The sequence below is a fragment of the Acromyrmex echinatior genome, chromosome 16 (genome assembly GCF_024713525.1).
Source record: "Acromyrmex echinatior isolate Ae372 chromosome 16, ASM2471352v2, whole genome shotgun sequence".
In the NCBI taxonomy this organism is placed as follows: domain Eukaryota; kingdom Metazoa; phylum Arthropoda; class Insecta; order Hymenoptera; family Formicidae; genus Acromyrmex; species Acromyrmex echinatior.
The window spans coordinates 5033269-5046977 of NC_141867.1; the positions used below are offsets into that span (position 1 = coordinate 5033269).

Consider the following 13709-nt stretch of genomic DNA (forward strand, 5'->3'; position numbering starts at 1 on the left):
TTTTGAAGTGTTTCAGTCAATCAGAAAAAATAATTTTACTAACTGCCCAAACAAAGAATTTGAAATTTATGTTACAATGTTATAAAAAATACACTAATTACGAAAAGTACAACGCAATCTTAATAATACTTACATGATACAAATTTTGGAAACTATATTACAATAAGACGAATTTAAAACTCTTATATTATTAAGACTATTGTGTTCAAGGAGCACTAGCTATCAGAATTATTATAATGAAATAAGAGCATTATTCTTATATCATGAGCATTATTATATTATGTATATTATCATTCTTACTATGTTCGAGAAACTCTTCCTCAAATCATTATGTCCTTATTTTATGTATTATAAACATACATAACGTAAAACATCTAATTATACGTTTATTATAACGATAAAGATTGTTGAATAACTATTTGCTAACATTATTGCCGCAGCGTTTATGTATAATATAGGATATTACTTATTGTTTTGTAACATTATTCACGTGTTTGACGTTTTTGACTTCGGATGAGGTAAGAAAAAATTCTTGAGGAAACTCTAGTTTCATAAAAAGAAACTCGAACTTCAGCAGTAGTTTCTTAAGTTCCTCATGAACAGATCATAGTACGTTATACAGACTTAAGTCCGAAAAGTGAAGTAAATAGTATAGTAATAAGAACCATTATATGACAATTAGCAAATTATAATTACATTTAAATAATATTTCAAGTTTATTATTCTGTATATAATTTGTTATATTATATTATGTCATATTATTACTCGAATATTCGAACATGGTAAAATGGTTTCATGCTGCAAAAAGGTTAACAATAAGTTACCCGACTATGACAGCCTTCTTCCACTTGTCTTTTTATTGAAAGAAAGTGCAATCTTGTAATGGAAAGATTCAATACGACAGAAATCTGTTGTACTTATTTCGAAAGATCCATAAAATTAATTTTATTAATGAAAAAAATTAATCTTTATTCTATTCTCCTGATTGTGTATAATAAAAATGCAGAGTTACTATAATATTACTATTGCATTTAAGTCGTTCATTATGTTACAAGTGTCATGTTTTATAAACTACAGCATGCGTTTATTTCAATCGAAATTCGAGTTTTGATTCCATTTGCTCATCACCTTTATTTTTAATCTCACGAATACTTTTAATTTTAACTATATCTTTTAATAAAAATTTTCTCGCATGATCTAATTTGTTCTCTTAGATGAATAAATATATTTTGCATATATTTATAAAGGATAAATAATGTCATTCTTTTTAATTATTGTGTTTTCCGCAGTATGTATTTGTCTGTGCATAGCTGCGGAAAAAATATCAAAAAGGCAGCTTCGAATACAAATAAAAATTGTATTTTCTCCATCTTATTTCATATTACACAAAGAAAAGTTAAGAATTTCAAGTACATAGAGATTTCTGGAATAGAGTATCATTCGTTAATCACGTTTATCGCAATGCAAATCATGTCTCCATCGATGCCATACCTCCAATTGCACTTCCATTATATCATTCATGTCTAATCCTGGCTATATCTTAAATTCGAAAACTTTTTAAAAAACGTAACATTTTAATTTCATCAAGAAGAAAAATGCATCTCGTTAAAGGAACAAAGAGAGATTCATTCTATTGTCGTTAAAAACATATTTTAATTAAGAAACAATTATTACTATTCCAGATAAGTAATAGCAACCGGCTAAAAAATTACTTGATTCGATGAAGACACACTGTGATTCCTACAACAATGGGCTTTCCTGCATCGTTATGTGGACGTCGTTGACGTGTCTACTGTTCATCTTTTCGCTATTAACAACGATTACTGCTAGTATGTCTTCTATTCTTCTATTTTTTTCAGTGTTTTATTATTTACTCTTTGTTTGACTCCTTTCCGTTCAATGTGCGTGCAAATACAAAGAAACAAAGAAAACAAAATTGTGATAAAATATATTTCAAAAGTGAATAGACATTTTCATTGTACATTTTACGCAACACTGGATTTAATTAGAACTTGTGAATATTGGATCGGACAACGCGATCATTTAAAAAAATGGTTAAAAAAAAGATTAAAATATTTACTTCTAGCTTATAAGTGCTCGCGTTCAAATTAGAAACCATCTTCTCTTTGCAATTAAATTAAAGACTATCTTCTCTTTGAAATCACTCTAATAATTATAAAACTATTTTGTAAAAAGCTGCAGTTTCTATTAGTTTTTTACTCCCGACTACTTCCAAATTTCTCTATCCTCTAATATTCCTGCAAATTTCAAAATCAGTAAAGAACAGAGCATAGCCTTTCTTGTTAGTTATTTTATTTTAGTAATAAAATTTCATGTTGTAAGAACTGATGCATTAACTTATTCTTTATTCTATTATTTTGTGTCGACATCAAGCTTTACATTATAATCTTATTTCTTGATTCGAATTGATTTTGTCAGCCTAATAATTAGTGAATAAAAGATATTTTAATTCTCCGATATAATCATGAAGTAATATATTTGTACATTTAAAATTCGTTACGCACAAAGTGTGTCGATCTTAATCATATTTTAATCATTTTTTTATTATTTTAATGTCTCGCATTAACTCTGTTAATACAAAAAAAACCGAATTCTATTTGGATTTATAAAATGAATAATTTGCAGAGCCGACCATCAATGAGATTGGTACCAAAGTGATCAGCAAGGATGCCATCAACGTAATGTGCCCACCAATCATATGTACCTTATACTGCCCATGGGGATTCGAGGTATATACATATAAAATTATACATCTACTTTATGTTTAACATATTTAATGTAAATTTAATATTATCAGTACCTATTGAAAATGTTCAAAAAACGAGTGAGATAAAAGAAGGATAAGTTAGTAAAATGAATAAAATGATGAATTGCTAATTTTGTTGAACTAATAATAGATAACGATTGATGCTGAACTCATTAAAGGGTTTAGATCATAATAAATAGTTTTTTGTAATTTGATCTCAATTTGTCTACAAAAAATGAATAATGTACAATAATAAGAAATTTACATTTTAGACATACTCTATGTAATTTTATGATGTCTATTTATAAGAAATGACATAATTATATGGATGACATATTCATACATGTAGATTATATTTGTTACTGCTACTCAAATTAATTCTTTAATATTATGTATGTAAATTAAAGTAAAGATGATCTTCTTGACGCCTCCATCTAGAGAAAATAATGCGAGCAAAATATATCCCTCTTGAAACCGTTCCACTTTCATCTGAAACATTTTTATATTAGTAATTTTATATTAGTAATATTGGAACAAATTGATTGGATTGATTAAAATGGGAATCTTGTATAGAAATGTGTGTAAAAGTCGTGCATTTTTAAATAGAAATTTAAACTAGAAATTCTTTCTTCACATGCAATAATTTTAGTTTATGTAAAAATCTTTTGAAGTATTCTTATTGAAAAATCTAATATTTTACGTTAGATTGATCTGATCACCTTCTGTCCTATATGCTCGTGCTGGATCCCCCGTTTCTGCGCCATTTTCTGTCCGGAAAGCCAAATCTGCGAGCCAGAATTCTTGCCATGTCTTATACCGCCATGTCCTATAATAGGTATCACATGTATGAACGTCACGTCTTCATCAATAGTCTGATCTGCATGCTGATCTGAATTCTTGTATCATCGATTTGCCACTATTTCTTTGCAATATGCCAAGTAAATTAATTTGTCCGCGGATGTACAGCTGCCTAGTGTAGAGTACCTCTAATAAAAGTTAGAACACCTTACTAATTTATTTGTGTACAGCTTTAAACAGAATAAAGAAAATCAATCATTTACTTTACAACATTTGTGTTTCCTAAAAGCAGCATCCTGTAATTCTGAAATTCGGACATACGTTTATTTCGACTGGTTTTCATGTGCTAAAGGTATTGTATTATAATTTGGACACTGAGTTCAATCTCTAACACCCTTAATTTATAGTTAACTGAGTGTGTTAATCGAAGATGCGATTAAAGTCCCACAAATACTTTGAAGCATTTAACTGACTGATCAGAAAAAAAATTTTACTAATTCAAAATATGCTTTATAGTAAGTTGAATCTCAATCTTATATTATTTTACCTTTGATTGTGTTCGGGGCATACTCTGTTGAATAATTCTATCCTTATATATATATATATTTTATGTATCATTAGATATATTACTTTATGTATCTAAATGTACGTTTACTATATCGATAAAGATTATCAAATTATTTCCTAACATTATTGCCATTAAAACTCATCGTAGTGATCATTTACATAACGATACTACGCGTATTGTTTTGTGACTCATTCTCCACATATATTTAAGACAAGACAAGAAAATATGAAGATAAAAAAAGAGAGAGAAATTCTAATTCTATAAAAAGGAAACCTTCTGACTGCAGCAACAGTTTCTCGAATTTCTCACAAGCAAAACAGTAGTGTACATTTAACAGACTTAAGCCCAGAAAGTAAAGTAAGTAGTATAGTAAAAAAACTATTGTATGACAATTGGCAAATAAATTCTTCTTTTGAAAATAATAACTTTCGCGAATCTTACAATTTACGAAAAATGTAAGACGATTCGACACACAATATCTGTTCCTTTTTTTTCCTCGTGTTTCCTGTTTCCTTTTTTTTTTTCGTGCCGACGCATCGCACTTTTTAGTTTCGACATGCGCTTGACGCGATTTTGACTTTTTTTTCATTCAAGCGATTCCAGCAATGTATGTCGAGATTCTTCTCTTGGGAAGATCTTTCATCTATTCTTCTTTTCGTAAACTTCCTATTTCTCTTTTCTTTTTTCTCACGAAAGTATAAGATGACACATTCGGAATACGATGCGCCATGACAATAGAAAGTTAAAGGTTAAGATCCAGAAATGCTGAAGATAAAGAATGACCCACAACCGTTGGAGATCGAGCAGACGCACGCAATTACTTATATGAAACGTTGGGGAAAATATCATTGATTAAGTAGAAATGGTGCTGGAGTTAAATCTCTTGATAACTAATGCCATAATAAAAATGTGAATCATACTTTATGAGCGTATTGAAGCTCGTTATCATTTATCAGCCTTTTCAGCCTTTGCTTCATTCAACAATGATTATTCCATTCAACATATTACATTTATTCGAATAATATTTCAAATTTATCTCATATTATTCTGCACATAATTTTGTTATATTATATTATATCATTTATTCAAATATTCAAACATGATAGAATGGTTTCATGCTACAAAAGGACTAACGATTATTAGTTACCTGACTATGATAATCCTTTTACTTTATTTATATCCTTTTATTAAAATAAAGTACAATAGCTAATAAAAAGGTTCAATATGGCAGTAATTTTTTTTGCGCTTATTTTGAAAGATCGATAAAAATAATTATTTTTGTTAGTGGCAAAAATTAATCTTCATTCTATTTTCCCGATTTTATAAAAATGCAGAGCTATTATTATTATTGCATTTAAGTCTTCATTTATATTATAGTCATGAAGTAGCGTTTTATAAAGTATAGCGTGCGTCTATTTCAATCGAATTCGAGTTTTAACTTTTAACCATCACTTATATTTTTAATCTCGCGAATATTTAATGGATTTTGCCTTGTAGCAAAAATTTCCTTGAACGATCGAATTTATTCTCTTACTTAGATCATCAAATGAATATGTTTGGTATATTTTTGTCAAGGATTAAAATAATGCTATTGGTTTTTAATTATAATAATAATATGCGTTCTTAGTATATATTTATGTACACAATTGCGGAAAAAATTGAATAGTAACTCATATGCAACTGTAAGCCAAATACTACTGTACTTCAAATAGAAATAAATTTCGTATTCTCTCCATCACATTTCATATCATGAAAAGATTGAGACTCTCAGAACATCGGAATTTCCGGAATAGAGTAATCTTCTTTTGTCAACCGCGTTTATTACAATGCTTAGAGTCACGTCTCCGTCAATGCCATATCTCACTTTCGTTGCATTATTCATGTCTTCTAACTACAATCCAAATTCAAGGATTTTTAAGAGGATGTAATATAACGTATCGCTAATTTCACCAGAGAAGAAAAATTCGTTCCGTTAAAACAAAGGATAGAGTTTCATTCTATTCTCGCTGGAGTTTGTGTTTTAATCATGATGTAATTATCACTATTCCAGGTAATAGTGCTCGACTCAAAAATTTATTTAATACAATGAAGATACGCTGTGATTTCTACAACAGTGGAGTTACCTACGCCGTTGTGTGGCTGTCGTTAACTTATCTGCTGTTCATCCTCTCGCTAGCAACAATAATCACCGCCAGTACGTTCTCTATTCTTCTATTTTATTCGTTATCTACTCTTTGTTAATTGGACTCATTTCCGTCCAATATGCACGCAAACGTAAAGCTTAACAAACAGAAAACAATCACTATAAAATAACTTTTAAAAATGAATAGTCATTTTCATTGTGCATTTTGATTTGACGCCAGATTTAAATAGAACTTGTAAATACTTGCACGGGATCGTTCTTACTCTGAAAATTAAAGTAAAAAGTTTACTCTTTGCTTTCGAGTGTCGGCGTTCAAATTAAAGTAACAACCTTGTCTTTCTACTTATTCTAATTTTCCAATCTTTCCAATACATTAGTGAAACCTTATAAAAAGCAATCATTACTGATTTTTTTTATTTCCAACTGCTATCAATCAAAGGTTGACATAACAAGAAGAACGCGCATTTTATTGAAATCGAATTACTCTATCAGAATTAAATTATTAATTTTCTATATTCTTTTGTTTTAATAAACTTTCATTCGTTATATTCCATGTTTTCTTTTTTGAGTTACTCGAAAGTATTCGCTTACGGTACCGCTTTGAAACGCTATCACATGTTAGATATGTATAATAAGTATGATAAAACGATAATTAAGTTAATAAGTAGGATATCGAGAAGTCGATATCCATCGACTGAAGCTACTTTTATTGTCTTTGTCATTGTACTACGCATTGTACTTTTGTCAGAAAATGATCAAAAACTCGGTTTTTTATATATCCGAGAAAGCAATATATAATAAATTTTATTTTAAATGTATGTAAATAGAAAAACATACTTGATTTATGTTTAAAAATCTTTTTTTTCTTGTGTCAATTTATTGCAAAAGGACAAAGAAATAAATAGCGATAAATAGCTACATTAAAAATTTATTCGGTAACGCATCTGCAACTTAGCGCTCTTATCTTTCATAAATATATTGTATTTTGTATTAAAATTGAGAAAAAAACAAGAGAAAAAAAATTTTTAAACAAATTATATATGTTATTCTTTAATTTGCACAAAAAGCCTGCAATCATTGTGTTTTCCTTTCTCCATACAAAAAAAGTAAGAAAGAAATAAGAACGTGAAAAAACTTTCATAATTTTTTAAAAAATTTTATCATTAAATAAGACATAGACTTTCTCTTGCCAATTATTTTATTTTAATGATAAGCTTTTATCATAACAACTGACGCAATAATTTATTCTTCATTATGTTATTTTCTTCTATAAAAGCACCTCCAGATGATTTGACAAATATATGCCAACATGAGCAAATATCATACGCATACATGACGTACATAATTATTCATATTGAATGTATTGATCAATATTTAACAAATGTTTGCGAAGTTCGCGTATATGTCGATCTGGAGTCATATCGGATGTCATATCGTCTGGAGGCGCCTTAAGTATTGTACCTACATCACAAAACTTCATATTGCAATTTTGTCTTTTGGTTTGAATTGATTATGTCAGTTTAACTAATGAATATAAAAGGCACTTCTTAATTAAAAGAGATTCAAAAAATGTTTCCTCTAATGTATGCCGAAAATACGAAAATACGGAATAATTATCAGATATCGCTTAGATAGCTTGAAATGAAGTTCAAATTTTCATTTTATTCAATTTTTCAATGTATTTGTATAATCATAAGGTAAATATATTAATATAATAAAAATCCATTGTGCACAAATTACTGCGCCGTTATATCCTTAATCGTCTTTTAATTATTCTTTTATTATTTTAATGTCTCGCTTTCATTATATTTATACGAAAACAGAGTTCCATTATTTACGAATGAATTTATGATGGCAGAGCCGACCATCAATGAGATTGACACCAGTATGACTAGCAAGAATGCTACAAACGAGACATGCCCACCTATCATGTGTCCCATAATGATATGCCGCTGGGGATTCAGCCACGAAGTATGTATATGTCTACTATATATAAAACTATACATCTACTTTAGACTTAGCATATTTAATATAAATTTATAATTATCATTATTGAAAATATATAATCGCAAATAGGACAAAGAGGGAATAAAATGATGAAATGAATAAGATGATGAATTACTAATTTTTCTAAGTTAATAACAGATATTCGATCAATTGAACTTATTAAAAAAAAAATAATAAATATTCTCTTTAGTTAGTTTAACTTCAATTTGTCCATAAATATAAATAATATAAATATAAATAATATAATAAGAAATATATTTTAGACGCAATATTTATATGTAATTCTTCGGTCTGTTTATATATAAGAAATAACACAATTATACATTCACTTTCTTTCGTTACATTTCTAACTAAAAAATAGTAAAAATTTTTTATATTATTAATAAATCTGAAGAAAATTAACAGAATTCATTGAAAATGAGACGCTCTGTATATAGAGATATAAAAAAGAATTTGTGTATTTTTAAATAGAATTTTAGATTTTTTCTTTACATAAAATAATCTTGATTCTTTTTTTCTACATAAAAATTTTTAATGAAAATACTGTTACTGAAAAATTCAACGTTTTCGATAGACCGATGAAGTAACCGGCTGTCAAACGTGCAAGTGCTGGGATCCCTGTTCCAACATTGAATGTCCAAAAAACAAGATATGCGTGCTACAAATGCGAGCATGTTTTACAACACCGTGTCCCCCGTTAACTACCTGTGAGAATATCATGTCTTCATCAACATTCTAATATGCAGGCAAATCATTGTAAATCACCAATTCGCAACGGCTATTCGCAACGTGCCAGGTAAATCAATTCGTCCATTGATGTACAGCTGTCTAGTGTAGAGTATCTTTAATAAAAGTTAGGACACCTTATATCAATTTATTTATGTAAAGTTTTAAACAGAATTTAAAAATTAAAAATGATTAAATAAATTATATATAATAATTAACTCTTAGTACACACGTTAGTTTTTGGTTAGTACCCTTAATACATACGTTCGGTCATTCGTGTCTTAATTCGTTAGCTTAATTTTCATCACTTTTACAAGTATATATATAAATTATTAAACAATACATATTGTTACACATATTTTGACATCTTTAGAAAATATTTGTACAGTTATATATTCATAACAAAATGTAGATAAATTGTAAGTAATAATGTACTAAATGTAGTACACGAAATCAGAAAAATGAACTGTTTCACATAAAAATATAAAATTCTGAAACAAAAATATTTAAAGGAATAGTATGGTTCAGTATCTTAAAATTGACATTCCAAACTATAAGAAAAAAAATAGTTCAAGTGTCGGCCGTCCAAAAAGTTTATTATTGAATAATCTGAAAATGTTTTTTTAATATACACGAGTGGCTATAAATTGAAAATATATTGCATTTACATTTTAAAACAATGTATTTTATTATTGCTATTGTGTTAAAAAAAACTTGTAATTTATTAAGAAAATATTCTTTATAACATTACAGAGATACAGCATAATATATCATATTACTCAACATTTAGAACAAGAGTATCAAAAACGTGTTTATTAAGGGCTGATATGCTGTTTTAGGATTAAATTCTTTTTTTAATAATTCGTGAAATATTCTCGCGATACAATCGAGAATTAGTTAGTTTTAAAGAAAAAAAAAATTTTTTTAGTTACAGAAAATGTGTGTACTCTGTTCACACCTATGGTCATTTGTAACCCAGAGATGAACTTCGGAATTTTAGTTAAAGGATACGCACAAATTGAGGCCGATAACGCACAAAACTTGATTTTTAGATGCAAAACTTTTTTTAGGAATAGAAAAAAGACCGGTATTTGATCAATGCTCTTAGTATTTCAAAAAACAGAAATGGACACGAAAGTGTATTAAAGGTTAAAAATGATTAAATAAATTGTATATAATCATTAAAATTTGTTTTTTACTAAATTAATAAATAATCAACTTATCAATGTTAACTGATTATTTAAAATCAAGTAAACGTAACACTCGAACTTTCGACGTACCACGAATGCCCGACATAATTGTCCGAAAATCGCAATGTCCGAAAAAATGTCAACGTGCACACTGATTTACGCTTCGTGACGACCGCTTATTGTTGAACCCGACACTCCCGACACGTCCGAATCCGAGATACGTTTTTACGAAATTCAAAAGACGACAACTTCACGCCGATGCTCGAAGTTTCAACGCATCAACTGCAACGGTGCGACGCGACGCAACAGGGCGGAATTCAATGTGTTTAGCCATCACACGTACAAATTTATGCTAATTTATGCTACGATAATTACTCACTGCCAGATTCAACACTCCCGATGCGCTAAATACCTGTTCAAGACGCTCGAAAGATCGCAGCAACTTCACTCCGCTTCTAGAAGTTTCGACGCACAAATGGCCAACGGCCCGATCAGAGCAACGCCGCACAGTCTGCAAGATTGATATCGTGAAATACGGATCGTTTGGCGGTCTCACGTACTAATTTATGCTCTATGATAATCCTTTGACTCCTAATAATACACTACAGGAAGCCAGGAACCAGTAAGATCACGGCACTTCACTCCGATGCTTCGAACGAGCCAACGGTCCGCGATTAACAAGAATAGATTCGCACGCGTTGCTTCATGACAATCATTTATCACCAGATTTTATGTTCCCGACAATCCTACGACACTCATTTCTCATACGAGGCTGGTTTTGAACGGAAAAAGTACGTACGAAACACGGAACGACGCGAAACACATCAAGTACGTACCGGCACGTATTGCGCAGTACCAAGTAGTGCCGGGTCGTCCGGTTAACTGACGCGCTGTGACGCGCAATTCGTCATCACGACGTCATCACACTGCGTCGTACGATAATCATGACCGTTAACATTTTCAAAAAAACGGTCGCGATATTTTCGCATCTCTAAGTCGTACGTTAATTAACTGTTACCATATTTCTATCGTCTTATTCTACAGTTTATCTTCCATATCAGATAGTAGATGTGAACGTGTCGATCGTTCATTTATATTCGAATGTGCCCAAGCAGAACATCAAGTTATGATATCAAAATGACTTCAAAATGATTATTAAAAGATATTTTTCAATTATTTCCAATTCCTTTTAATTCTTATGGTACACACATTAGTTTTCCTTAATACATACGTTCGGTCATTTATGTCTTGGCTTAATTTTCTTCACTTTTACAAGTATAAATAAATTATTAAACGATTTTTACGTATATTTTGATATCTTTAGAAAGTATTTGTGCAGTTAAAACGAATCGGAAATAATTGAAAAATGTCTTTTAATAATCATTTTGAAGTCATTTTGATATCATAACTTGATGTTCTGCTTAGACAGATTCGAATATACAGTATAAATAAACGATCGACATGTCGTTCATATCCATTATCTGATATGTAACATAAACCATAGAATACGACGATAGAAATATGGTAATAGTTAATTAATGCATGGCTTAGCGATGCGAAAACACCGCGACCGTTTTTTTTGAAAATGTTAACGGTCATGATTATCGTACGACGCACGTGGTGACGTCACGGAGTCTATTGTTTGTCGGCAGTACCAGGCAGTGCCAGGCAGTGCCGGGTCACCCGGGTCAGCTAACTGACGAGGTGTGACTATATTCAGTTACAACAATTCATCTACAATTTATTATGAATAACTGCACAAATACTTTCTAAAGATATCAAAATATACGTAAAAATCGTTTAATAATTTATTTATACTTGTAAAAGTGAAGAAAATTAAGCCAAGACATGAATGACCGAACGTATGTATTAAGGAAAACTAATGTGTGTACCATAAGAATTAAAAGGAATTGGAAATAATTGAAAAATATCTTTTAATAATCATTTTGAAGTCATTTTGATATCATAACTTGATGTTCTGCTTGGGCACATTCGAATATAAATGAACGATCGACACGTTCACATCTACTATCTGATATGGAAGATAAACTGTAGAATAAGACGATAGAAATATGGTAACAGTTAATTAACGTACGACTTAGAGATGCGAAAATATCGCGACCGTTTTTTTGAAAATGTTAACGGTCATGATTATCGTACGACGCAGTGTGATGACGTCGTGATGACGAATTGCGCGTCACAGCGCGTCAGTTAACCGGACGACCCGGCACTACTTGGTACTGCGCAATACGTGCCGGTACGTACTTGATGTGTTTCGCGTCGTTCCGTGTTTCGTACGTACTTTTTCCGTTCAAAACCAGCCTCGTATGAGAAATGAGTGTCGTAGGATTGTCGGGAACATAAAATCTGGTGATAAATGATTGTCATGAAGCAACGCGTGCGAATCTATTCTTGTTAATCGCGGACCGTTGGCTCGTTCGAAGCATCGGAGTGAAGTGCCGTGATCTTACTGGTTCCTGGCTTCCTGTAGTGTATTATTAGGAGTCAAAGGATTATCATGGAGCATAAATTAGTACGTGAGACCGCCAAACGATCCGTATTTCACGATATCAATCTTGCAGACTGTGCGGCGTTGCTCTGATCGGGCCGTTGGCCATTTGTGCGTCGAAACTTCTAGAAGCGGAGTGAAGTTGCTGCGATCTTTCGAGTGTCTTGAACAGGTATTTAGCGCATCGGGAGTGTTGAATCTGGCAGTGAGTAATTATCGTAGCATAAATTAGCATAAATTTGTACGTGTGATGGCCAAACACATTGAATTCCGCCCTGTTGCGTCGCGTCGCACCGTTGCAGTTGATGCGTTGAAACTTCGAGCATCGGCGTGAAGTTGTCGTCTTTTGAATTTCGTAAAAACGTATCTCGGATTCGGACGTGTCGGGAGTGTCGGGTTCAACAATTCAGCGGTCGTCACGAAGCGTAAATCAGTGTGCACGTTGACATTTTTTCGGACATTTGCGATTTTCGGACAATTATGTCGGACATTCGTGGTACGTCGAAAGTTCGAGCGTCACGTTTACTTGATTTTAAATAATCAGTTAACATTGATAAGTTGATTATTTATTAATTTAGTAAAAAGCAAATTTTAATTATTATATACAATTTATTTAATCATTTTTAACCTTTAATACACTTTCGTGTCCATTTCTGTTTTTTGAAATACTAAGAGCATTGATCAAATATCGGTCTTTTTTCTATTCCTAAAAAAAGTTTTGCATCTAAAAATCAAATTTTGTGCATTATCGGCCTCAATTTGTGCGTATCCTTTAACTAAAACTCCGAAGTTCATCTCTGGCTCACAAATGACCCTAGGTGTGAACAGAGTACACACATTTTCTGTAACTAAAAAAATTTTTTTTTTCTTTAAAACTAACTAATTCTCGATTGTATCGCGAGAATATTTCGCGAATTATTAAAAAAATAATTTAATCCTAAAACAGCATATCAGCTCTTAATAAACGCGATTTTTGGTACTCTTGTTCTAAATGTTGAGTA

The 13709-nt window shown here is 30.8% G+C and overlaps 1 protein-coding gene and 2 long non-coding RNA genes across 21 annotated transcripts in view; 1 reads left to right on the forward strand and 2 right to left on the reverse strand.

Annotated features, from left to right (window-relative positions):
- On the reverse strand, nucleotides 1–11107 carry LOC147907080 (uncharacterized). Of its 18 annotated transcripts, XR_015547670.1 has the most exons (5): nucleotides 8989–9107; nucleotides 4113–6413; nucleotides 3829–3869; nucleotides 3487–3753; nucleotides 2949–3256 (listed from the first exon to the last, which is right to left on the reverse strand). It is a non-coding gene; the product is annotated as an uncharacterized LOC147907080 (long non-coding RNA). The 18 variants fall into 18 exon arrangements; XR_015547671.1 differs by lacking the exon at nucleotides 4113–6413 and adding an exon at nucleotides 10579–11107 and having other exon boundaries at nucleotides 1–3256; nucleotides 3487–3869; nucleotides 8989–9125; XR_015547668.1 differs by lacking the exon at nucleotides 4113–6413 and adding an exon at nucleotides 10612–11102 and having other exon boundaries at nucleotides 1–3256; nucleotides 3487–3869; nucleotides 8989–9125.
- The window catches only part of LOC105154140 (uncharacterized), a 15075-nt gene continuing 4020 nt past the window's right edge, over nucleotides 2655–13709 (forward strand). The window contains exons 1-4 of one of the 2 annotated variants that reach the window (XR_015547663.1): nucleotides 2655–2750; nucleotides 6184–6327; nucleotides 8135–8247; nucleotides 8858–9079. Coding sequence is in view for 1 of the 2 variants with exons in the window: in XM_087414224.1 (XP_087270350.1) it covers nucleotides 2720–2750; nucleotides 6184–6327; nucleotides 8135–8247; nucleotides 8858–9022 (453 nt within the window). In the remaining variant the exon portion in view is untranslated. Of the gene's footprint in view, nucleotides 2751–6183; nucleotides 6328–8134; nucleotides 8248–8857; nucleotides 9151–13709 lie in introns of those variants that run through there. The other variant, XM_087414224.1, reaches the window with a different exon arrangement.
- Nucleotides 6832–8141, reverse strand: LOC147907081 (uncharacterized). Its single transcript, XR_015547683.1, has 2 exons — nucleotides 7738–8141; nucleotides 6832–7555 (listed from the first exon to the last, which is right to left on the reverse strand). It is a non-coding gene; the product is annotated as an uncharacterized LOC147907081 (long non-coding RNA).